The sequence below is a fragment of the Bubalus kerabau genome, chromosome 8 (assembly GCF_029407905.1).
Source record: "Bubalus kerabau isolate K-KA32 ecotype Philippines breed swamp buffalo chromosome 8, PCC_UOA_SB_1v2, whole genome shotgun sequence".
Taxonomy (NCBI): domain Eukaryota; kingdom Metazoa; phylum Chordata; class Mammalia; order Artiodactyla; family Bovidae; genus Bubalus; species Bubalus kerabau.
The window spans coordinates 21,930,138-21,953,770 of NC_073631.1; the positions used below are offsets into that span (position 1 = coordinate 21,930,138).

General features: G+C 35.8%; 1 protein-coding gene across 13 annotated transcripts in view; it reads left to right on the plus strand.

Moving 5' to 3' along the window:
• Window positions 1-23,633, plus strand: part of PHF14 (PHD finger protein 14) — a 199,050-nt gene that overhangs the window by 18,771 nt on the left and 156,646 nt on the right. For all 13 annotated transcript variants that reach the window (XR_008717611.1, XM_055589861.1, XM_055589862.1 and 10 more), the window contains exons 5-7: window positions 10,318-10,477; window positions 16,941-17,052; window positions 19,981-20,118. Coding sequence is in view for 12 of the 13 variants with exons in the window: in XM_055589861.1 (XP_055445836.1) it covers window positions 10,318-10,477; window positions 16,941-17,052; window positions 19,981-20,118 (410 nt within the window). In the remaining variant the exon portion in view is untranslated. The remainder of the gene's footprint in view (window positions 1-10,317; window positions 10,478-16,940; window positions 17,053-19,980; window positions 20,119-23,633) is intronic.

Here is a 23,633-nt window from a genome sequence, read left to right on the forward strand (position 1 = left end):
GAAATGGAAAGTTAGCAATTGATGATGTCAGGAAAGAAAGGGGAATGGTTGCTGGAGCAAGTCCTTTGAGCACAAGGCTATAAAGGATTAGGATCCAACACAAGGGAAGAGATTTAATAGATAAAAGTTGGCATAGTAACTAGAGGGAAAAGAGAATATATGGGTACAGAGGTAGGTATGATGTTGGATGTGGTAGTTAGAACATGTGGAATTGAATGCTTATTTTCTCAGTGAAATGGGAAGCAGCCATTAGCAGAGTGTAGAGGTGGGGAGATGTTGGAGATTTGATGAGTGAGAGGTTGGTATAAAATAGTTATTTGGGGGAATAAATGGATTAGGGAAATAACGTATGTAGTATTGTGTGTGTGTGTATATTTACATATTCACCCATGTTATATGTTGTGTGTATATAATATATGTGTGTATATATTACCAGACAGCAATAAGGGACTACTTGAGATTGATTAATACCTTGGACCAGTCAACATGGTTGTGTGTATGAGTTCTTTTTGTTCTCCAAGAGTGGTTCAGATTTCTTGGAGAAGTTGCAGAATAGGTGAACATCACAGGTAGCAGCTGTGCTGCCGTTGTTTGTCGTGCTGATCACCACTGCTGGTCACGGATGTGTTCCCGCTGCTTGTGTGCATGGCCGTCAGCGCTGACGTGAGATGCAGGCATGACTAGTGCTGTTAGTGTTACTGACTATTCATCGTGCTGAGGGTGCTGCCTCTACTTCATAGGTCATGGTTTTGACCATGGATGTGATATTTAAGGCTAGCACAATGGTTTTAAGAAATTGAATTGATTGTTAACATTTAAAAACTGAAGATTTTATTTTACATATTTAGGAATTTGAACTTCTCTTGAAATTCTGACAGCAGTTGGTTTTCACTTTTATGGTAACAATCTGGAGTTGAATAGGGCTGATGAAGCCTGTAATCTTCAGTTTACCACTGTCTTCTGTTAAATCCCTTACTCATGTTTGATAGTTGCCTGGTCCTTAGAAATGTTTGCATGTATTTGAGGGTGATGTCTTGCTGCTGGTAGTCCGTCTGCTACAGCCTTGTGGTCTCAATGTCCCGCAGCTGTGATAGTAAAGCAACTCTTTTACTCTAGCTGCTTACTTTTGGACTCAAGTCTGCATCTCCTGGGGACTACTACCCTGTACAAATCACAATGAACTCTCCCTTCTGACCTGTTATTTATTTATTGAAGTAAAGTTGCTTTATAATATTATATTAATTTCAGATGTATAAAGTATTGATTCAGTATTTTTATAGACTATAATCCATTTAAAGTTATTACAAAATAGTGGCTATATGTAGTGGCTGTACTGTACAATGTATCCTTGTTACATATTCATTTTATATATAGTAGCTTGTATGTCTGGCACCCTACTCCAGTACTCTTGCCTGGAAAATCCCATGGACGGAGGAGCCTGGTAGGCTGCAGTCCATGGGGTCGCGAAGAGTCGGACACGACTGAGTGACTTCACTTTCAGTTTTCACTTTCATGCATTGGAGAAGGAAATGGCATCCCACTCCAGTGTTCTTGCTTGGAGAATCCCAGGGGCTGGGGAGCCTGGTGGGCTGCCGTCTATGGGGTCGAGCAGAGTCCAACACGACTGAAGCGACTTAGCAGCAGCAGCAGCAGCAGCAGCAGCTTGTATGTCTTATTCCCCTATGCTTATCTGGCCCCTCCCACTTTTCCTCTCCCTGCTGGTAACTATGAGTTTGTTCTCTATATATTGATTGTATTTCTGTTTTGTTATATACATTTTTTATTTTTTTTAAATTTCACATATAAGTGATAACATAGAGTATTTGTCTTTTTCCATCTGACTTATTCCCGTACACATAGCACACATAGTAGTACACTAGGTCCATCCACATTGTTGCGAATAGCAGAATTTCATTCTTTTAAATGGCTGAGTAATATTCTGTTGTGCATACCAGATCTGTATCAGTTCATCTGTTGATGTACTTTTAGGTTGCTTCCATATCTTGTCTATTGTAAATAATGGTGCTATGAACATTGGGGTACATGTATCTTTTCTAATTTGTTTTTGTTTTCTTTGAATGTATCCCAGGAGAAGGCAATGGCACCCCACTCCAGTACTCTTGCCTGGAAAATCCCATGGACAGAGGAGCCTGGTAGGCTGAGTCCATGGGGTCGCTAAGAGGCGGACACGACTGAGCGACTTCACTTTCACTTCTCACTTTTATGCATTGGAGAAGGAAATGGCAACCCACTCCGGTGTTCTTGCCTGGAGAATCCCAGGGACGGGGGAGCCTGGTGGGCTGCCGTCTATGGGGTCGCACAGAGTCGGACTCAACTGAAGTGACTTAGCAGTAGCAGCAGCAGTGGAATTGCTGGATTATATGGTAGTTTATTTTTAGTTTTTTTGAGGAACATCCATACTGTTTTCCATAGTGGCCATGCCAATTTACCATGCCACCAACAGTGTACGAGGATTCCCCTTTCTCTACATACTCACCAACATTTTTAATTCTTTTTAGCTTTTAATTTTGTATTCCTCAAAAACAAGGTCAGCAGCCTGTCAGAAGTAAAGTGTCAGTCCTTTACTTATTTATCTGAATAGGAGCTTTTATGGCTACTTAATTATTTTAGTTTTTAAGATCTTTCTCACTGTATACTTGAACTATTTCTGCATCTAAAGTAAATAAGGTTTAAAGTTAAACGAAAATGTCACTTTTACCTATTTCAGTAGTTTTTTAAAAAGTTGTGCTACTCAAAAGTGTGGTCCACAGATCACAGCATTAACTGGCAGCATCCGTATCACCTGGACACTTGTTAGAAAAGCATGATCAGAGGCCAAGTCCCTAACCTTCCAAATCAGAATCTGTATTATGGCGGATCCCAGGGTGTTTCATGTGAACATTAAACCATTAGCTCCATTGATAATATGAAGGAGTGGGTCAGTAAGGCTTACCAGGGTATCTACACTTTATTATTTTCAAGACTACCATTGGTTACATTTAACACCAGCTTATTCAGAAGGATCGAGGAGGGAGAACACAGCTTGCCAATAAAGCAGCCTCATGCTTTTCTCATTTGAGTCTAATTTGTAGTCGTCCCTAGAGCAAACAGCTCACATAGTGGGAGATAACATCTTATGTGTGTACACATACAGAAACATATTTTTCAAAAAGATCAATGGTCAGTAATATGCAAACTCCCCTTGGACCCTCTATGCCTCTGTTATCACAGCTCTCCCCTCCTCCTACCATCCAGGATGCACTGCATTTTGGGTCTTGTCAGTGTCTTAATCACAAGTTTCTGTCTTTTGTATCATTTATGTTGACTTGTTGAAGGATCAAAGTGTTTTTAAAATGTTGTGTAGAGTATCCCTCCAGAGAAGGCAATGGCACCCCACTCCAGTACTCTTGCCTGGAAAATCCCATGGATGGAGGAGCCTGGTGGGCTGCAGTCCATGGGGTCACTATGAGTGTTACACGACTGAGTGACTTCACTTTCACTTTTCACTTTCATGCATTGGAGAAGGAAATGGCAACCCACTCCAGTGTTCTTGCCTGGAGAATCCTAGAGGCTGCGGAGCCTGGTGGGCTGCCGTCTATGGGGTTGCACAGAGTTGGACACGACTGAAGCGACTTAGCAGCAGCAGCAGCAGCAGAGTATCCCTCAATCTGGATTTGTTTTATTGTTTCCTTTGGATTAGATTCAGTTTAAACTTTTTTTTTTGATAAGAGTGCTATGATGACATTTCACATCCAGAGCATTTAATGCCAATTTATTGCATTGTTGGTGATGTGTTAAGGTAGTGTCATCCAAGCCTCTCCATCTTAAAGCTATACTTTTCTCTTTATAATTAATGAATACCTATAGGCTAATGACCTTGAGACTTGATAATAACCTGTTGCCTAACAGCCTTATACTTAGTGGTTTTAGCATCATTGACAGAGCCAGTTATTATGCATGTGGCTGCAGAATGGGGATTTTCTGTCATTCTTTCTACATTTATTAGGCAACTCTTGTTTTGTAACGAACCTCTCCCCTTTTATCCTTTTTCAGTATTACTGTGGTCTCATTATCATCTATAACCCGATTACTCTGATACTTAAATTGTCCAGGTTTTACCAGTGAGAGCCCCTTCTGTCAGGCTCTTAACGTGCACACAAGTGTGCAGCATGCATTTGCATGTTTGCACAGTCCCCACCTGCAGTAAATAAATAAGATGAATTCCATGAGATTCCCCTCCCATGACTTACTTTATTTTACTCATTTCTTAATCTTGAGATTCTTTTCATATGAGTTACGTATGGGATATGTTACTACTTTTTAAAATGGTATATATTAATAGCTATAGAATGGATCAACCATAATGTCTTTACTTTTTTTTTGTTTCTAGTTTTCCACTGACATGCTAACAAATATATGTCATATATATTAATGTCATTATTTGTACAGGATAGATTTCTAGAATGAATCAAAGTATAAGTACATTTAAACTTTCTAACAAACTTTGCCAGATTGCCCTTCAAACAGACTGTATTTATTTGTTTTCTTCCAACAGTGTACTAACTATTTGATCACTCTGCAACATTGCATATTAGTAAGTTTTAAAAATTCTTTTGGGGACTATCTCTTAATTAAAATATGTGTTCCTCTTATTAGTATTGAAGTTTGGTAGTAATATATGTGGCCAGTTTTTTTCTCTTTTTTCCTATTGCTTGCTGTACACTTCTCATGTCATTTCTTTATTTATTATTTTTAAAAAAAGGTATTTTATTTTTGCCTGTGCTGGGTCTTCACTGCTGTGTGCAGGTTTTTCTCTATGGTGAGTGAGGGCTACTCTCTAGTTGCAGTGTGCGAGCTTCTCATCGCTGTGTCATCTCTTCCTGCGGAGCAGAGGGTCTGGGGTGCAGGAGCTTCAGTAGTCGTGGTCTTGGGCTCAGCTGCCACACTGCACATGGGGTCTCCCCTGACCAGCGATTGAACCCCGTATCCCCTGCGTTGGCAGGTGGACTCTCAATCACTGGACCACCAGGGAAGCCCTCTTTGTCATTTCTTAACCTGTCCTTTTTCTTATTGACTTATTGGAATTTTCTTTTTTAGTAATGTTAATCCTTTGTCTGTTATATGTGTTACAAATAGTTTGTATCCTTGCAAATACTTTTCCACCTTGTCCTGTACCTTTTAACTTTGTGGTATTTTTCACTGTTTAGAATGTTCATTTTTTTTATACAGTCACATATGTAGATCTTTCTACAAGTTCCAAAATGAATTTTTGTCTAAAATTAATGAATCCAGAAGAAGGGAAATTTTCTAAGGCATAATAGGAAGCTAGTCTTGCTAGGTTTTGTGTTTTTGGTTTTGATTTTTAATCAGGTGCCTAAGTGACAGACTTCCATATTGTAAATTAACCAGGTCACTTTTCCTTGAATATTTTCATGGTTAAATATGAACTTCTTAAATGTTTTATTTTATAAAAAGCTAATTGTCCATCATAATGTATTGGGTAAGTGGGTAAGTGAAAGTTGCTGTCATGTCCGACTGTTTGAGACCCCATGAACTATACAGTCCATGGAATTCTCCAGGCCAGAATACTGGAGTGGGTAGCCTTTCTCTTGTGCAGGGGATCTTCTCAACCCAGGGATTGAACCCAGGTCTCCTGCTTTGCAGGTGGATTCTTTACCAGCTGAACCACAAATGAATAGTAAATAAAAATGAGGGAAGTATAGAACAGAGAGAAGATAAAACATTTCTAACAGTCCTAATATCCAGACAACCATAGTTATTGCTTTGATGTATTTCCTTTATCTTTTTCCCTTAAAAGAAATGCTTAAATAATTATAATTTAGAGAGATCTTTAAGCTGAGATTTTGCTAAAAGATAGTTTTCTAAATGTGCTTTTTAAATGTATAACTGTCTAATTCTTTTTGGAGTACTTCATCTAAATGTAGATAAATCTCTTTTCTTTTGAGGTTGCAACTTGTCACTTAGTATAAACACTTTTGTGACAAGATCTTGTAACTGACTTGTAATAGTAGGGTACCCCTGACTGTGATGTCAGTTATCCTGATATATTGATTGCACTGTGTCTGAAGAAAAATGTCACATGCATGTCATAGTACATGACAGAGCATTAGGTAGTATACTTGCCAACAATGTTTTAAATAAGGTCTCTAAGAGATATTCCTCCCCCACCCCCCATTTTATTTATTTTCCAGTCTGCTATTAGCCTAGCCCTAGACTTTTTTTTTTTCTTAGCATATGAAAAAATGTATCCTTAGCAGTGTTCACGGAGTAGCAGATGTTCAAGTAATCACCATTTGGACTTTATGTGTCAACAGCATTTTGTCTCTTTTGTGCCTTAGGATATATTTGTGATAGGTATCATGCATATTATAAGTTCTTTTCTCATCATCAGCAATATTACTCAGTTTACTTAAAAACTTTTAGTACATTTTATAATCAGAGTTCTAGTGATAGGATGTTAAGTACAGAAAAAAATGTTTTAAATGGCAAATTTTGTGTTCCTGTTTTTTCTGTACTGAGAGATAGGATAAATATTAAATACTTATTGAAGGTAAGGTAACTCAGCCTCAGTGATGTGGTTGGTCAAAGTTACATAGCTAGAAAGTAGAAGACTGTAGGTCTTTTGGTCCCCAGTGACAAGTTGAATGGGGAAAGTTTCCTCTGATTTGGACTGTACATATTTCTTGAATAATAATTCAAAACAATTATAGACACATTTTATATTATTTTTCATTAAATATGATTCACATTGGTTGTGCTACTCAGAGGTTGATATTAATTGTTGTTGAGTCATGTCCAACTCTTTTATGACCCCATGGACTACAGGCCTCCAGGCTCCTCTGTGGGTTTCCAGGCAAGAATACTGGAGTGGGTTGCTATTTCCTTCTCCAGGGGATCTTCCCAACCCAGGGACTGAATATGTGCCTTCTGCATTGGCAGGTGTATTTTTTTTTTTTTTTTTACCACTGGGCCACCAGGGAAGCCTTGATCATAATTTCAAGAAATAAAACATTTCTAACAGTCCTAATATCCAGACAACCATAGTTAGTGCTTTGATGTATTTCCTTTATATTTTTCCTTTAAAAAAATAAAGCTTAAATAATTATAATTTAGAGAGATTTTTAAGTTGAGATTTTGCTAAAATAATAGCAAACATGTTTTTCCTGTTTACCCATTTTAAAACATGAAAAACCTATATGAAATAGGTTTTATATATCTATAAATTTTTAATTTTCTATTTATCATCATATAAAAAACCTTTTTTCCATAATCATATTGAAGGTGTACTTTTTGTATCTTTTACTCAAAATTAGATAGGTTGAAGAGAATAAACCTCATTTTATGGTAGTTTAAATTGTTTTGTATGAAAGAAAGAAAAAGATGTTAAAATGTATTTAGTCTTTAATTTAAATGGATTAGAGTGGATATAAATGTTAGAATTTCAGTCTACACCTCAGTAGACACAACAGATATGGCAGAGAAATATGGAAAAGTGGCAAGCTGAAGACTCTGTAAAGGTAATAACACAGTGTAGATCATTTTTCAAGGGCAGTGAAGCTGAAGAAGAAATACTTATCCACTTGCTCATTGTTCTTTAAGCTTATGTGATACCAATGTTTAAAGGGACCCTTAGAAATCACTTCTGAGGTTTTTGTAGGTAATTTAATCATTGTTTAAAATCATTGATTAATCAGATGTTTGTCAGATGTGTGGTGTATTCTTTAAAAATTAGAATTGAAACTTTGCTTTATTCTAAAAGAGTGAGCTGCTATGATTTACCTTGATATTGGTGAATGAGATGAGTAAAATGGATAGTCATTTGGAGGGTTTATTATCTTGGGACTTCATGTGAATACTAATGAAAAAAATTGCCTGAAAAATATTATTTTGTAAAGAAAATAGTTTTTTTCCTTGTGGTGTTACATAACTGAGAAATCAAATTCACTATTTTTTATTATTTTGTGATTTTTCTTCAAATAAACTATTTGCTTACTGTTATTTTTACTGAAAAATGTTCTTATCTTGCTGATAATCAATAATAACTACTCCCAAGAGGAAAATTTTATTTCTTTTTCATTTTACAGCTTATCATTTTAAAAATGTATATCCAAACAGAAGTGATAAAGGTAATAATTATTACTAGCCACAATTAGATGATTTAAAGAAATTAATATTTTGAATCTTTTTCTTGTGCATGATAGTCTAGCTCCTTTAAAATTTTTAGCATTCTTCTGTATGACATTTGGATTATGTTGAGGTTCACTGTTGTAAAACCTTTGAATAACATTTGTTGTTCAGTCGCTCATTCATGTCCGACTCTTTGTGACCCCATGGGATGTGGCACGCCAGGCTTGCCTTGTTCTTCACCAGCTCCCATAGCTTGCTCAAACTCATGTCCATTGAGTTGGTGATGCCATCCAACCATCTTAACTTCTGTCGTCCCCTTCTCCTCTCGCCTTCAATCTTTCCCAGCATCAGGGTCTTTTCCAATGAGTCAGTTCTTCCCATCAGGTGGGCAAAATATTGGAGTTTCAGCTTCCGCATCAGTCCTTCCAATGAATATTCAGGACTGATTTCCTTTAGGATTGACTGGTTTGATCTCTTTGCAGTCCAGGAGACTCTCAAGAATCTTCTCCAACACCACAGTTCAAAAACATCAGTTCTTCAGCAGTCAGCCTTCTTTATAGTCCAACTCTCACATCCATACACGACTACTGGAAAAACCATAGCTTTGACTAGATGGACCTTTGTTGACAAAGTAATGTCTCTGCTTTTTAATATGCTGTCTAGGTTGCTCATAACTTTTCTCCCAAGGAGTAAGCGTCTTTGAATTTCATGGCTGCAGTCACCATTGCAGTGATTTTGAAGCCCAGGAAAATAAAGTCTGTCAGCGTTCCCAGTGTTTCCCCATCTATTTGCCATGAAGTGATGGTGTTACATACTTATTTGTTTCACTTTGGGTATCTTTGGTGGTTGTGAGAAGACAATTTTCATCAGGCTCCTGTTGTCTGTGGAGTGTTTAATCAGTTCCAGTAGTCACATGGTCTTACATTGGATGCATGGAAACTCACCTCCATGGTGAAACCTCTTGAGAGAGAATTGTTACTTACATATGTTTCTCATAGTGGTATTTTTAATGGCTTCAGTTTATTGGAGGGTACTTTGAGTGCTCCTTAGAATTTGGCAATAAGACCACCCTATTAGGATAAACCTGGTCAGAATTATCCTGGGATGGTTAATAGTAGGCTGTTTGTAGAAGTGACCTATCTTGAGAGTAATAAATGCGTCTTAGTAGATCAGAGAAATGCCCAACCTAAAGATAATGGGCATAATTGGAACTATTAATAGAATTAGGTTGTTATCTATTTAATTTTTAATGTGTATTATTTTTCTAAAGTACAGTTTGTCATGAGAGCAGTATCTTCCTTTCTAGAAAATGAGAGATAATATGAAGTTTGTGGTACATCAAGCACCATTTAGGTAAAAAAACAAAAACTATTTAGGAGTCATGACTATTGTAATTAACCAGGGAAGTACTGTTTATTATAAGCCACAATAAGGATTGATGTCCTACTCTAAAATGTGAAGGATTATGCTACCCTTCTTTTCATTCATCTTAGTTCTGGATACATTTTTACAGAAGATAGAAGAATTATAAATGTTAAATAGATCAGATACCTTGTATAGCTCTAGACTGGCTCAATTGTGAATGGAATTTGCTTGTTTATCTCTAAACTATTCAGATTGCTCAGTAGCCTTAATTTATGTATGTGTATGCCTATTATTTTCCTTTTACTAGTACTTACTTTGCATTTATGGTTGTATGAATTTGTGTTTTAACCAAATTCATACAAAATTAGATCAGAGATTTTTGTTTGTATGTTTTACATGATCATGGTCTTTTAGATATATTTAAATGCTCAGTACAAAGGTAGCTTGAAAATATTTACTAATTAATAGTTCCTAGACTCAATAGTTCTGATTTCTGTATAATGAAAACTCATATTTTAATGTATTTTTTGTAAAAAAAATTTTAAAGAACTGTAAAATTTTCCCCTTCTGTAATGCTTTCCAGTAGACCTAAACTTGTCCTGAAGAGTTATGTCATTGCATACACTATGAAATGGTGAAAACATTTTTATAAAATGATTTCAGTTCTGTGTTTTGACTTTAACATCATTCTTCTAAACCATTAATTTTCAGAATTATTCTCTACTTCCTTTCCCTTTTTCTTTTGTAACTTTATAAATGTGAGTTTAAAAAGTAAACTCTAATCATACTTCTTTTTTTTTTTAGGTTGTTATGGAGTTGATGGAGAGAGTGACTCTATTATGAGTTCAGCTTCTGAAAACTCCACTGAACCTTGGTTTTGTGATGCCTGTAAATGTGGTGTTTCCCCTAGCTGTGAACTGTGTCCCAATCAGGATGGAATTTTCAAGGAGACAGATGCTGGAAGGTTGATGTCATAATTCTTTTGTGTTAATATATCTGCTTTATAATGCATATGCTTCTATTCTTGTATTTATGATTTTCTGAGTTAGACATTTTCATTTGATTGCTTCTTTGTGTCTTTTTGACATAGAGTAAGTGGACAGGAGGCTACATATCAGGGCAAAGAGGAGGAAAGATCATTTATTGAGTATCTGCATTTGCCTTTATAGCCTATAATGCCATTTAATCTTAGGAATGACTTATGATCAGAGAGATGGTAAAGTTGCCTATTTTATAGGTAGAAGCTGAGGCTCAGATCTTTACATGATTTTGAACAAGTTTGTAGTTAAATTTGAACTCAGATCTGTTTGACTTCAAGAGTATATTAGTAAATAGAACGTATACAATGATTATAAAAGGGGATATTTAACTTAAAGAAGTTCTAAGCCATAATAAACAGTAACCATAAAGATATAAAAGAACTCTGAAGAAGAATACTGTAGAGCTGAGAGAAAGTTTCCAGGGAATGACAAAACTTGGAAGAAGACACCTTACCCAAGACTATGGTTCAGGCCTTGTTAGAGAAAGTGTAGTTTGAGCCTACTGGATGGCAGAGAAGTTGGCTGGTTTGCCTGGGCCAGAACCTGGCCTGTTCTTGGCAAGTGGGTAACTGGGCAGTGGTTGCAAGCCAGGAGTGTGAGGTGTCTAGGTTGAGAGGGCCACAAAAAAGTGATCTTCAGGCCGGGTCTGTGAGGTCACTGAGGGCAGAGCACTGGTGGGTGTCCTTTTCCCGTCCTGAAGAGAAGCCCCTTCCTCTTACCATGCCTTCTGCCACTCTACTGAGACAGAGCCGAGGATCGTGTAGATGGGAAGTGCTGATGGGATTCTGTTCATTATTTCAAAGCAGATATTGAAGAGTGGATTTGAGCTGAGAGGCACCAAAATGATAACTGGCCCAGAGAACTATGTTCTTTCACTAGATTCACACTCATTTTTAGTATCACATTTGAACAGTTGTCATTGTTACAGTGTTGGCATCTTTCTTGTTTTTCCCCAGGAGACTACCAACTGGGATGGGTGACTAATATAAGATTAGTTCCTGGGGAACACATGTATACCTGTGGCAGATTCATTTTGATATTTGGCAAAACTAATACAGTTATGTAAAGTTTAAAAAAAAAAAAAAAAGATTAGTTCTTAACCTTTTATGTATTATGAATCACTACTTACTCTCTTCCCCCATGTAAGAGGGGGTACTCAATTTTTTATTTTACCACATATGGATATTTCAGTATTTTACTAAATGTTTAATATTTTAATAAGAACAGTGAAATAACCTAGACAAATTATCATGATCATTTTTCATATTTAAAATTTTGAAATGATAGGATGCCTTATATGCCAAAAAATGGTTTTTTTAAACATAATAAATTTTATTTTAGTAAAGTAAAAGCTATTTTTCTCATTTTTACCTTAATTAATGGGCAGGCCCTTGAGAAGTATTGCCATACAGTTGGGATAGCACACAGTCTATCATGGAATCTTGGAGACTGTATATTGAGGGTATCTAGGAGAAATGACTACCCTGTATATTGATGTCTAGGAAAATGACCAAAAAGTTTACTTCTTGTCCCTCATTGCTTATCCTCAAAATAAACATTTAACATATTATTTGATGTATTGAATTGAGTCTGTGGTTTGTGTCATAGACAATGCCATTATTTTATGCCTGGACTCACTTTGACCTAGAATTAGGAAATTTACTACAACATTAAAGGTGTGTGCTTTCAAGTTAGACTGCCTATATTTGTATTCTGGTTTTTTCTTACTAACTGTGATTTTAGGCAAGTGATTTAACCATTTTATGCCTCAGTTTCCTAGCACTTTTGAGAGGGTTAAATGAGATGATGAAACTGCTGCACTGAATATGCCAGCAAATTTGGGAAACTCAGCAGTGACCATAGTACTGGAAAAGGACAGTTTTCATTTCAATCCCAAAGAAAGGCAATGCCAGAGAATGCTCAAACTACCGCACAGTTGCACTCATCTCACACGCTAGTAAAGTAATGCTCAAAATTCTCCAAGCCAGGCTTCAACAGTATGTGAACTGTGAACTTCCAGATGTTCAAGCTGGTTTTAGAAAAGGCAGAGGAACCAGAGATCAAATTGCCAACACCCATTGATTATTGAAAAAGCAAGAGAGTTCCAGAAAAATATCTATTTCTGCTTTACTGACTACATCAAAACCTTTGACTGTGTGGATCACAACAAACTGTTTAGAATTCTTCCTGAGATGGGAATACCAGACCACCAACTTGCCTCTTGAGAAACCTATGTGCAGGTCAGGAAGCAACAGTTAGAACTGGACATGGAACAACAGACTAGTTCCAAATAGGGAAAGGAGTACATCAAGGCTGTATATTGTCACCCTGCTTATTTAACTTATATGCAGAGTACATCATGAGAAATGCTGGGCTGGATGAAGCACAAGCTGGAATCAAGATTGCCAGGAGAAGTAGCAGTTAGCTCAGATATGCAGATGACACCACCCATATGACAGAAAGCGAAGAAGAACTAAAGAGTCTCTTGATGAAAGAGTGAAAAAGCTGGCTTAAAACTCAGCATTCAGAAAACTAAGATCATGGCATCTGGTCCCATCACTTCATGGCAGATAGATGGGGAAACAGTGGAAACAGTGACAGACTTTATTTTTTTAGGCTCCAAATTCACTGCAGATGGTGACTGCAGCTATGAAATTAAAAGACGCTTGCTCCTTGGAAGAAAAGTTGTGACCAACCTAGACAGCATATTAAAAAGCAGAGACATTACTTTGTCAACAAAGGTCCATCTAGTCAAAGCTATGGTTTTTTCAGTAGTCATGTATGATTGTGAGAGTTGGACTATAAAGAAAGCTGAGCACTAAAGAATTGGTGCTTTTGAATTGTGGTGTTGGAGAAGACTCTTAAGAGTCCCTTGGACTGCAAGGAGATCCAACCAGTCCATCCTAAAGGAAATCAGTCCTGAATACTCATTGGCAGGACTGATGCGGAAGCTGAAACTCCAATACTTTGGCCACCTGATGCAAAGAACTGACTCAAGTGAAAAGACCCTGTAGCTGGAAAGATAGAAGGCGGGAGGCGCAGGGGACGACAGGATGAGATGGTCAGATGGCATCACTGATTCAATAGACATGAGTTTGAGTAGGCTCTGGGAGTTGGTGATGGATAGGGAAGCCTGGTGTGCTGCAGTCCATGGGGTCGCAAAGTCGGACCTGACTGAGCCACTGAACTGAACTGAAATGAGATGATTTCTGTAAACAGTGTAGTTTCTGAAACTTAAGTGTGTAATAAATATCTCCTTAGTTCCTCTGCTGCTGCTACTTCTGCTAGTGCTTTTTTGATATTATTCCATTTATTTAAGGTAATCTTAGAAAAGTAACTGCATAAATCCTTTCTTAATAACTTTTCGGTCCTGCAATTTGAAATTTATGGTAATGAATGGTTGTGAATAAGTACGGCAGCTTTGAGAAACACAATTTCCTTTTAGGGAAGAGCATTTATTTTACCTTTTCTCTTGTCAATAATTTGAAATTTCTATTGAGAAACTAAAAAGTAGCTCTGTTACTACACTAATATGTAATATATACTAATACACAGTCCACAGACTAACTTGTAAAATTGTCTCTGATTGAAGAAAAGGAAGGCTTCTTTAACCATTGAGTTTTACTCATATATTTATATTGACTTCTGTGGATCTTTCATATATGTAGACACCTCCCTTGTTGGTGTAGCCTGGAAAATTTTTTATGCTTTTTGAACATTTTATTTGTGTTGATGCCCATACTTACCTGTAGAGTACTGTGGGAATTACAGGTCTTGATACAGTTTGAAGGATGTAATACTAGCTTGAATCAAGAGCAAAAAAGCCGTGAAGATTTGACAAGATATTTAGTACTCTAGCTTCAAATGGAAAACAGATGAAAAGAAAGAACTATGTATGGAAAGAATGAAAAATTTTTGAAATTTTCTTCTATTACATAGGCCATTTAGACTGCTTTCCCTTCTGTGTCTGATGGGAGCCACATATACTACAATAGAAAATAATGCAGTTTAATGTGAGAAGACCATCAATACATTATCATTGAATTTTTATTTTATTTTTTTCTTAAAGAGAGTATTTTATCCTGCCTTCAGTTCAGTTCAGTCACTCAGTCGTGTTCAACTCTTTGCGACCCCATGAATCGCAGCACGCCAGGCCTCCCTGTCCATCCACCAACTCCCAGAGTTCACTGAGACTCACGTCCATCGAGTCAGTGATGCCATCCAGCCATCTCATCCTCTGTCGTCCCCTTCTCCTCCTGCCCCCAATCCCTCCCAGCATGCTGCCTTAGTGGTATTATAAACCTGAATATAGGAAATATTACACATACTTTAATAGCATATCACACCTTATGCTGCAAGCATTTCACATACTTCTTTGTCACTTCCCCACTGCCTGCCTGGTGCTGTGTTCTTCAGTTCAGTTCAGTCGCTCAGTAATTAATTACTGAATGAATAAATGCAGGAATGAAAATAACTCCTGAAATGAGTTTTTTTAATGTGTTATAAAGACACCACAAGTACAAAGCATTTAAAAATCAAGTTTGATCGATGAATGTAGTTCTTATTTGAAATAAGTTTTTGTGAAGTATTTTTCTACTTAGTTTGCTTTATTAAAATATGTAAATTTAAAAGAATGTATTAATAGCTTCTGTGCTAGAATGACAATTCTGACTCTTGTTTTTTTGGTTGTCTTATTGGATGCTTGTTTTTTGTTCCCTTTCCTGATCAACATCTGCCTTCATAGCTCCAAGAAAAATGAATGATAAAGTAACAAGGAAGTTTATTCCTTTTTGATTTCTCAATTTGTCTTAATTACAAGGTTCTAAAGTACATTTAGTTAAACAAACGAACAAAAATCTATATACAACAGATATTAAAAAGGACCAAAATTATCTCAGCTGTTTGGTATGTATTTTAATAAAGACTCAAGTTGGCATCCTCATAAGTGTGGTTGTGGAAAATGATACACTTTTGTGCCAGTCACACTGAAATGGCAGTTTCAATCTGTAGTACTTGTGTGACTAGTTCTAAAAGATTTTAAGAAGGTCAATATGAAGCAAGCAGTCAGGTGTTGGGTTTATCAAAGATAAACTCCTACAGAGTACAGCGGCATTTAATACATCAGTGGAGCATGAAAAAACTGCACAAATTAAATTGAGAAAGCAGCTGCTCGTTGAAGATGTGTATCTTTATATTGAACTCCACAGGATGCATTTGGGAAGTTGGATTAAAACATTTTATCAAGAAAATCTCAAAACTTTGAATTTTCTTACCAATAAAAAAGGTTAAATTTTAAAGATTTGTAACTATTTTCCCCAGTACCTCTATAAAATGATTCTTAGTCTTATTTCTTTAAGACTCATAGTGCATCACAAAACAGAACCAGGTAGCAATCATAGCCTCTCAAGCTATGATAAAGTAAAATTTGTTGTTAATATTTTCACAAGGTTAAGAGATATTTGCCATCTCATTTTTACCTTCTTTCTTGCAGAGATGAGGGAGATCTGTTTACATTTCAAAATCTAGTGGTCCTCTATTTTGCATGGTTGTAAGCAAACAGAAAGGGTTCCTGATATATTTTATAGAGGTTCAAAACAGTTTTTAAAAAATATAATTAGAATCAATTCCTACTTTTTTTTTTAGTACACTGAAACTCTGAACATTTTGTTTTTGCTGTTGTTTAGTGTTGTAAAATCATCCAGACTTTAAAAATTATTTATTTGTGGGGCACATACATAGTACATAGGTTGTATGGTGATCAGATGAGCTGAATGAACTGTGACTTCCATATATTATCACAACTCTTCTGTCCAGTCTCCTATCAATCAGTTTCAACCTAGGAAGAAAGAAAGTTAAGATGCACACCAAGAATTTTTTTTTTAAATATGTCCTTAAGGATTATCCAATAGCTTTTAGAAAAAAGTAGCAGGAAAGATCAATGTTATATAATTTATGCAGAGTAACTAACTTCACAGTTCTTAAATTAGGATCCTTAATTCTCAGAGTGCTTAAAATATTGTACATACCTTTCCATGCATATGAAAATGTTTTGTTTCATTTGAATAGTGGTTTTGTGCAAATATTTAAGAATAACAGATAAGTGCAAAGTGTGGGGAATATTAAATGAAAGGCAATTATAGTTGTTAACTCTCAGCTTTGGCTAAGCTGCTGGAAAAGTAGTGCTTATTGCAGTCCCCTTTTCTGTAATTAAATGATATAATTATATAAGTGTTTAATATTCTTTAGTTGTATGTCTGAGGTTTTGAGACCTGGCCATAAAATTCTTGCAGTAGTTATTTGATATGGCAGATATATTTTATGTTTATTTTCCATGTGGGCATTTTATCAGAAGGTTTGATAACAAAATCATATCTTTTCTCCTTATAGATGGGTTCACATCGTTTGTGCCCTGTACGTTCCTGGTGTAGCCTTTGGAGATATTGACAAATTACGACCAGTAACACTAACAGAAATGAACTATTCCAAATATGGTGCCAAGGTGAGACAAACTGTTTTTGGTTGTCTAAGAGAAAGTTTTACTTGTTAGTTTATATGGCATTTTACTAATATCATTATTAACTACAGAAATGCTTATTACTAATTATGCTATTGCATGTGTGTGTGCTTAGTCACTCTGTTGTGTCTGACTCTTTGTAACCTGTTTGGGCTGTAGCTTGTCAAGTTTCTCTGTCCATGGAATTTTCCAGGAAAGAATACTGGAATGAGTTGCCATTTCCTTCTCCATGGGATCTTCCCGACCCAGAGATTGAACCCAGGGTCTCCAGAATTGCAGGCGGATTCTTTACTGTCTGAGCCACCAGGGAAGCCCAATTATCCTATTGGAGAGTACTAAATCATTTATAATTGACAGTAATTTTCCCAGAAAGCCAGTAATATATAAATTCTTCCATGTGTTTGTAATTTAGTTTAACCTGTGGGGAAAAATGATAGTTGATATCACTGTTGTTTCCCTGGCATTTGGCACACTGCTTAGTGTATAATGAATTCTCAGATTAAATCCCTATTTTTAACCAGTTGGACTGAAAACGAGCTTAATTTCTAACTTTACTTTTGAAATGAAATTTATGAAATTATGAAAAGAGTACAAGAAAAACCCATTATTTTCTCAGATTTCAAGGACTGATTTTATGACTACATAACCTGCCCTAGCAAATGAGTCTCCGTAGGTTATAAATTGGTTTTTCACTATGACTTTTAGATTATGAGTGATAAGATTATACACTTATTAATTTAAACTTAAGTATATAATTACTGTACACATCTTTAGAATGGTAGAACTAATTAGGCACTGATATATATTCTCTTTCCATTACTGTCTGTTGGGCATTTGGGAAGGGAGTCTCTTGAAAAGCATTAGTAACATATTAAAGGTAAGGTGAAAAACTTAGATATTGTTGGAAGATTCTGATTTTAAACTTTGATAGTTTCTGCTATTATATCCAGAATATCCTCCTTGGACTTCAACAATCACTCCAGTAATCTTTTGCTTTGGTTTGGGTATGCAGCTTCCCTCTCCAGAATTAGCTAAAGCTTCTAGGCCCTAGTATTGAATTTACTTTCCTCAGGTAACTGTACACTGTCTTGTTGCTTCTCTAATGCCTTTAAACTATAGTAAATAAATACTAATTTGTCTACATTTTCTAGTTGAGTAGAAGCAATACAGATTACCTAGTCCACCAGTTTTGGAAATGGAAGTTCCTGCTTTTTGATAGCAGCTTCCATTGAGCCTAAAAGGAACTGACTTCCATCATTTTCAATAGGCATATGTTGTTACCATAAATATAAATGTCAAAGCAATTTAAAAAAACCAGTAAGCAGATACTGCTTCATAAAACTGAGGCTAGCAGTGACCTCTGGATTAAAAACGAGTCATTAAATGTATAATTATCAGCTGATTTTTTTTTTTATTATCACCTGCTTTTGTGTTGAAGTATTACTAGGAAAAGGAGTAAAAAAATTATGTACTGTCTAGCTCATCTGCAAAATCAAACCCAATGTTGTGAGTTTTATCTTAGACAGCTCTCTAGACCCACATTGTCTATCCATTTCCTAATCCTGATTACTTTCTTCCCTGTGTTCTCAGTTGCTTCATTCCCTAGTGTTGTAAATGATTCAGGCAATTGAGGAAGATTCTATTTTCTTTGTTGATTGTTCTATAGTCTTTTAAGACTTCAGTGTCAGACATTTTTTCTTTGTGTTCTCTCAAAAGTCCCTTACTCCATTTCAGTTAGGTTTTTTGGTTTCATGTTTATATTACTACTTGCTGATATTTTATACCATATATATACTACTGTTAATGGAAAAGACCTTTAACTAGGCAGCAGAATGTCAGGAGTTGGCAGTATTTTCACACCGGTGCCCAGAACACAGTTCTTGGATAACAGTGCTAATACATCAGTTTGGTACTGTCTAGCCAGTAGGTACTAACTGTTACAGTGTTACAATGATCTTTTTAGCATCTATTGAAACTTTTTCATTTTTCTTTTTAAATGTTTCCCTCATATTTAATTTATATAGACTGCATTTACTAAGCAGTTCTTCCTTAACTGTCTGCTGATGGTCTTTCATAATTTAGCAAGTTTTTTTGTGAAGGTTCATATTTATAGAGTATATTTTGATAGTAGGTTTTTTTTTTTTTTCTTTTCTTCCTCTCTGTGGTTTAGTTAAAAGTATTAAAAAATAAATCAGGGTGCTGGAATTTGGGGTAATTTCAACAGTTTATACCTTTAGTTTTGCAGTTTTTCCTTTTGTATATAGGAAGAATATAAATAATTGGTTATATTGTGTATTATCATTAATTTCACAAAATTGTTTACTTAAGATTGCTTCTGCTTCTCTTAAATATATTTTTTAAATGCGTTATTTATTTGATTTCAATGTCTAGATCTTTTGGTGAATTTTCTCTGGCTTCTTATTCGTTTTCTTTAATTTTTTCAAATAGTATATTATTGTTGAAATAAGTGTAGTTTAATGGTTAAGAGCATGGTCTTTAAGATTATCTGGTTAAAGACTGCATTTACTTCAGTTTTCTCATGTGTAAGATGAGAATGACTGTAGTACTTCTTCCATATATTATTATGAAATAGTGTCAAATGACACTATATATAAATAATTATATATATTAATTCATGTAAAGTGCTTAGAATAGTGCTTAGTGCATGGTAAGCCCTCAACTACTTATTGTTATAATCATTATTATATAAGTGGAATTTTGGTTTTGTAGAACTATATAGAGAATTACTTTTTTTCTTATAAATATTTGGCTTACCTAAGGTTTTTGTTTATATTGATATACTATTGGTACTCTTGGTTCACTATTTGTATTTTGTAGAAGCTTTGTATGAGAATGCAGTTTTTGTTCTGGGAATGTATTCCCTCTGAGACTTTTCCTATTATTCCATTGTAGGAGTGTAGCTTCTGTGAAGACCCTCGTTTTGCTCGAACTGGAGTTTGCATTAGCTGTGATGCAGGGATGTGCAGAGCCTATTTCCATGTGACCTGTGCTCAGAAGGAAGGTCTGCTTTCAGAGGCAGCAGCAGAAGAGGTAGGTTTATTTAAATCCATGGTTGGTGAATATGTTCATAAGACTTATCATGACTCCATTATATTCTCCAACAGGTGTGCATTTTAAAGTAAATTTGTGAGTTTATTCTTTAAGTGTTTGTCTAGATCACTGGTCTAAAACTTTGAGTAAACAATATATATGAATTTTTTCAGTCTTAAAGCCAGCCATACATTTGGAAAACATGTTACAAATTTTATAATGAAATCTGACAGATAAAATGAAACATAATTCAAGGTGTTTTAAAGCATTATAATGTCTGCGTATCTTGTATAAGAATCTAAAGTTATATTTTAGTAATAACCTTGCTCTGTTTCTCTTTAAATAAATCACTACCCTGTCTTCAGTACCTGCATTTCTATTTCTTTAGAATTATTTCTAATTCTAAAATTTTCCTACTAAAAATTTAAGCAATCAGTCGTTTTCAAAGTACATTTTTGGAACTCTTCAGTATTCTCTCAAGGTCTGTGAGGTTAAAACTGTCTTCATAATAGTATGAAAATAATACGTACTTATTTTGCTCTTAATTTTCTCACAAGTAATAGTGGAGATTTCCAGAGATTATATAGCATATAACGATATAAGCATTTGAATGTGGAAGCAGTTTTGAAAATCCAGCTGTCTTCTTTAAATCTAGATATTAAGAGACTTGCAAAAATGTAAAACAGTGTCACTCTTCTCACTAAAAATTTTTATGTATGTAAATTTTAGTATTTTTCATTAAAGTGTTATTTTTATTAACATGTAGTGGGCTTATTGTTATTTTAAAATAAATGAATATTTTTAAAATTTCTCAATTTTAAATTCTAATATGGTAACTGTAACTCACATAAACTCTTTGCAGGTCTTCAAAACCTTTTACTGCTGTAAGGGATCCTGAGACCAAGTTTTGTTTTCTTTTTTTTTTTTTAAGCTTTTTATATAAGTAGGTAATTGAGTGTTCTATAATTCTTACTTTATATTTGGAATAGATTTATGGTAATATCTAAGCCTCTGTTGTTACGCTACTTTATTGGGTGAATTTTCAGTGTCATGTAAAAATATATTTTTTATGTTGGGCTTTCATCTTACTCCATTTTATTTCATAGGCAAGAAACAAGTAAAAAAGATAATCTCATGAATAAAATTTTTTGAGCCAATTTTAAGGGACATATTTTACCAATGAATTGATCCTATTGAGATTATAATTTGGGCACAAGTATCTGTTTTTGTGCCAGTCTCTGATTATGATGAGTTGTATTTTGATTAATTGAAGAAGAGTACTAAAGGGACATTGTGCATTTTCACAGCTATTTGGTAGACCTATGTAGAGGAGCAGTTGTATAATGGGGTCATGTAGATTACTCACTGGTCATAGCAAACACCATCCTCCAGTGACACAAGAGACGACTCTACACATGGACATCAAATGGCCAGAACCAAAATCAGATTGGTTCTGATTATATTCTTTGTAACCAAAGATGGAGAAGCTCTATGCAGTCAGCAAAAACAAGACTGGGAGCAGCTGACAGTGGCTCAGATCATGAACTCCTTATTGCAAAATTCAGACTTAAATTGAACAAAGTAGGGAAAACCACTAGGCCATTCAGATATGACCTTTAGGTCAAATCCCTTACTATTATACAATGGAAGTGACAAATAGATTCAAGGGATTAGATATGATAGACAGATCTAATCTGGAAAGCTATGGACGAAGAATCATGACATTGTACAGGAGGCAGTGATCAAAACTATCCCCAAGAAAGAGAAATGCAGAAAGGCAAAACAGTTGTCTGAGGAGGCCTTACAAATACCTGAGAAAAGAAGAGAAGCAAAAGGCAAGGGAGAAAAAGAAAGATATATCCATCTGAATGAAGAGTTCCAAAGAATAGCAAGGAGAGATAAGAAAGCCTTCCTCAGTGATCAATGCAAAGAAATACAGGAAAACAATAGAATGGGAAAGCCTAGAGATCTCTTCAAGAAAATTAAGAGATACCAAGGGAACATTTCATGCAAAGATGGGTTCAATAAAGGACAGAAATGGTATAGACCTAGCAGAAGCAAAAGATAGAGGTGGCAAAAGTACACAGAAGAACTATACAAAAAAGATCTTCATGATCCAGATGACTACAATGGTGTGATCACTCACCTAGAACCAGACATCTTGGAGTGTGAAGACAAGTGGGCCTTAGGAAGCATCACTATGAACAAAGCTAGTGGAGGTGATGGAATTTCAGTTGAGCTCTTTCAAATCCTAAAAGATGATGGTGTGCAAGTGCTGCACTCAGTATGCCAGCAAATTTGGAAAACTCAGCAGTAGCCACAGGACTGGAAAAGGTCAGTTTTCATTCCAGTCCCAAAGAAGGGCAATGCCACAGAATCTTCAAACTACTACACAATTGCACTCATTTAACATGTTAGCAAAGGAATTCTCAAAATTCTCCAAGCCAAGCTTCAGCAGTACGTGAACTGAGAACTTCCAGATGTTTAAGCTGGATTTAGAAAAGGCAGAGGAACCAGAAATTCAATTGCCAACATCTGTTCGATCATAGAAAAAGCAAGAGAATTCCAGAAAAACATCTACTTCTGGTTCTTTGACTACCCCAAAGCCTTTGACTGTGTGGAAAATACTTCAAGAGGTGGGAGGGAATACCAGACCACTTTACCTGCCTCCTGAAAAACCTGTATGCAGGTCAAGAAGCAACAGTTAGAATTGGACATGGAACAACAGACTGGTTGAAAATTGGGAAAGGAGTACGTCAAATCTGTATAGTGTCACCCTGCTTATTTAACTTATATGAAGAGTACATCATGCAAAATTCCGGGCTGGCTGAAGCACAAGCTAGAATCAAGATTGCCGTGAGAAATATCAATAACCTCAGATACGCAGATTGTATCACCCTTATGGCAGAAAGTGAAGAGGAACTAAAGAGCCTCTTGATGAAAGTGAAAGAGGAGAGTGAAAAAGCTTGCCTAAAACTCAACATTCAGAAAACTAAGATCATGGCCTCCTGTCCCGTCACTTTATGACTAATAGTTGGGGAAACAATGGCAACAGTGACAGACTTTATTTTCTTGGTCTCCAAAATCACTGCAATGGTGACTGCAGCCATGAAATTAAAAGATGCCTGGTCCTTGGAAGAAAAGCTATGACCAACCTAGACAGCTTATTAAAAAACAGAGACATTACTTTGCTGACAAGGCAAAGCTGTGGTTTTTCAAGTGGTCATGTATGGATTTGAGAGTTGGACCATAAAGAAAGGTGAGCACCAAAGAATTGATGCTTTTGAACTGTGATGTTGGAGAAGATTCTTGAGAGTCCCTTGGGCTGCAAGGAGATCAAACCAGTCAATCCTAAAGGAAATCAGTCCTAAATATTCATTGGAAGGACTGATGCTAAAGCTGAAGCTCCAATACTTTGGCCACCTGATGTGAAGAGCCCACTCATTAGAAAAGACTCTGATGCTGGGAAAGATCAAAGGCAGGAGGAGAAGGGAATGACAGAAGACAAAATGGTG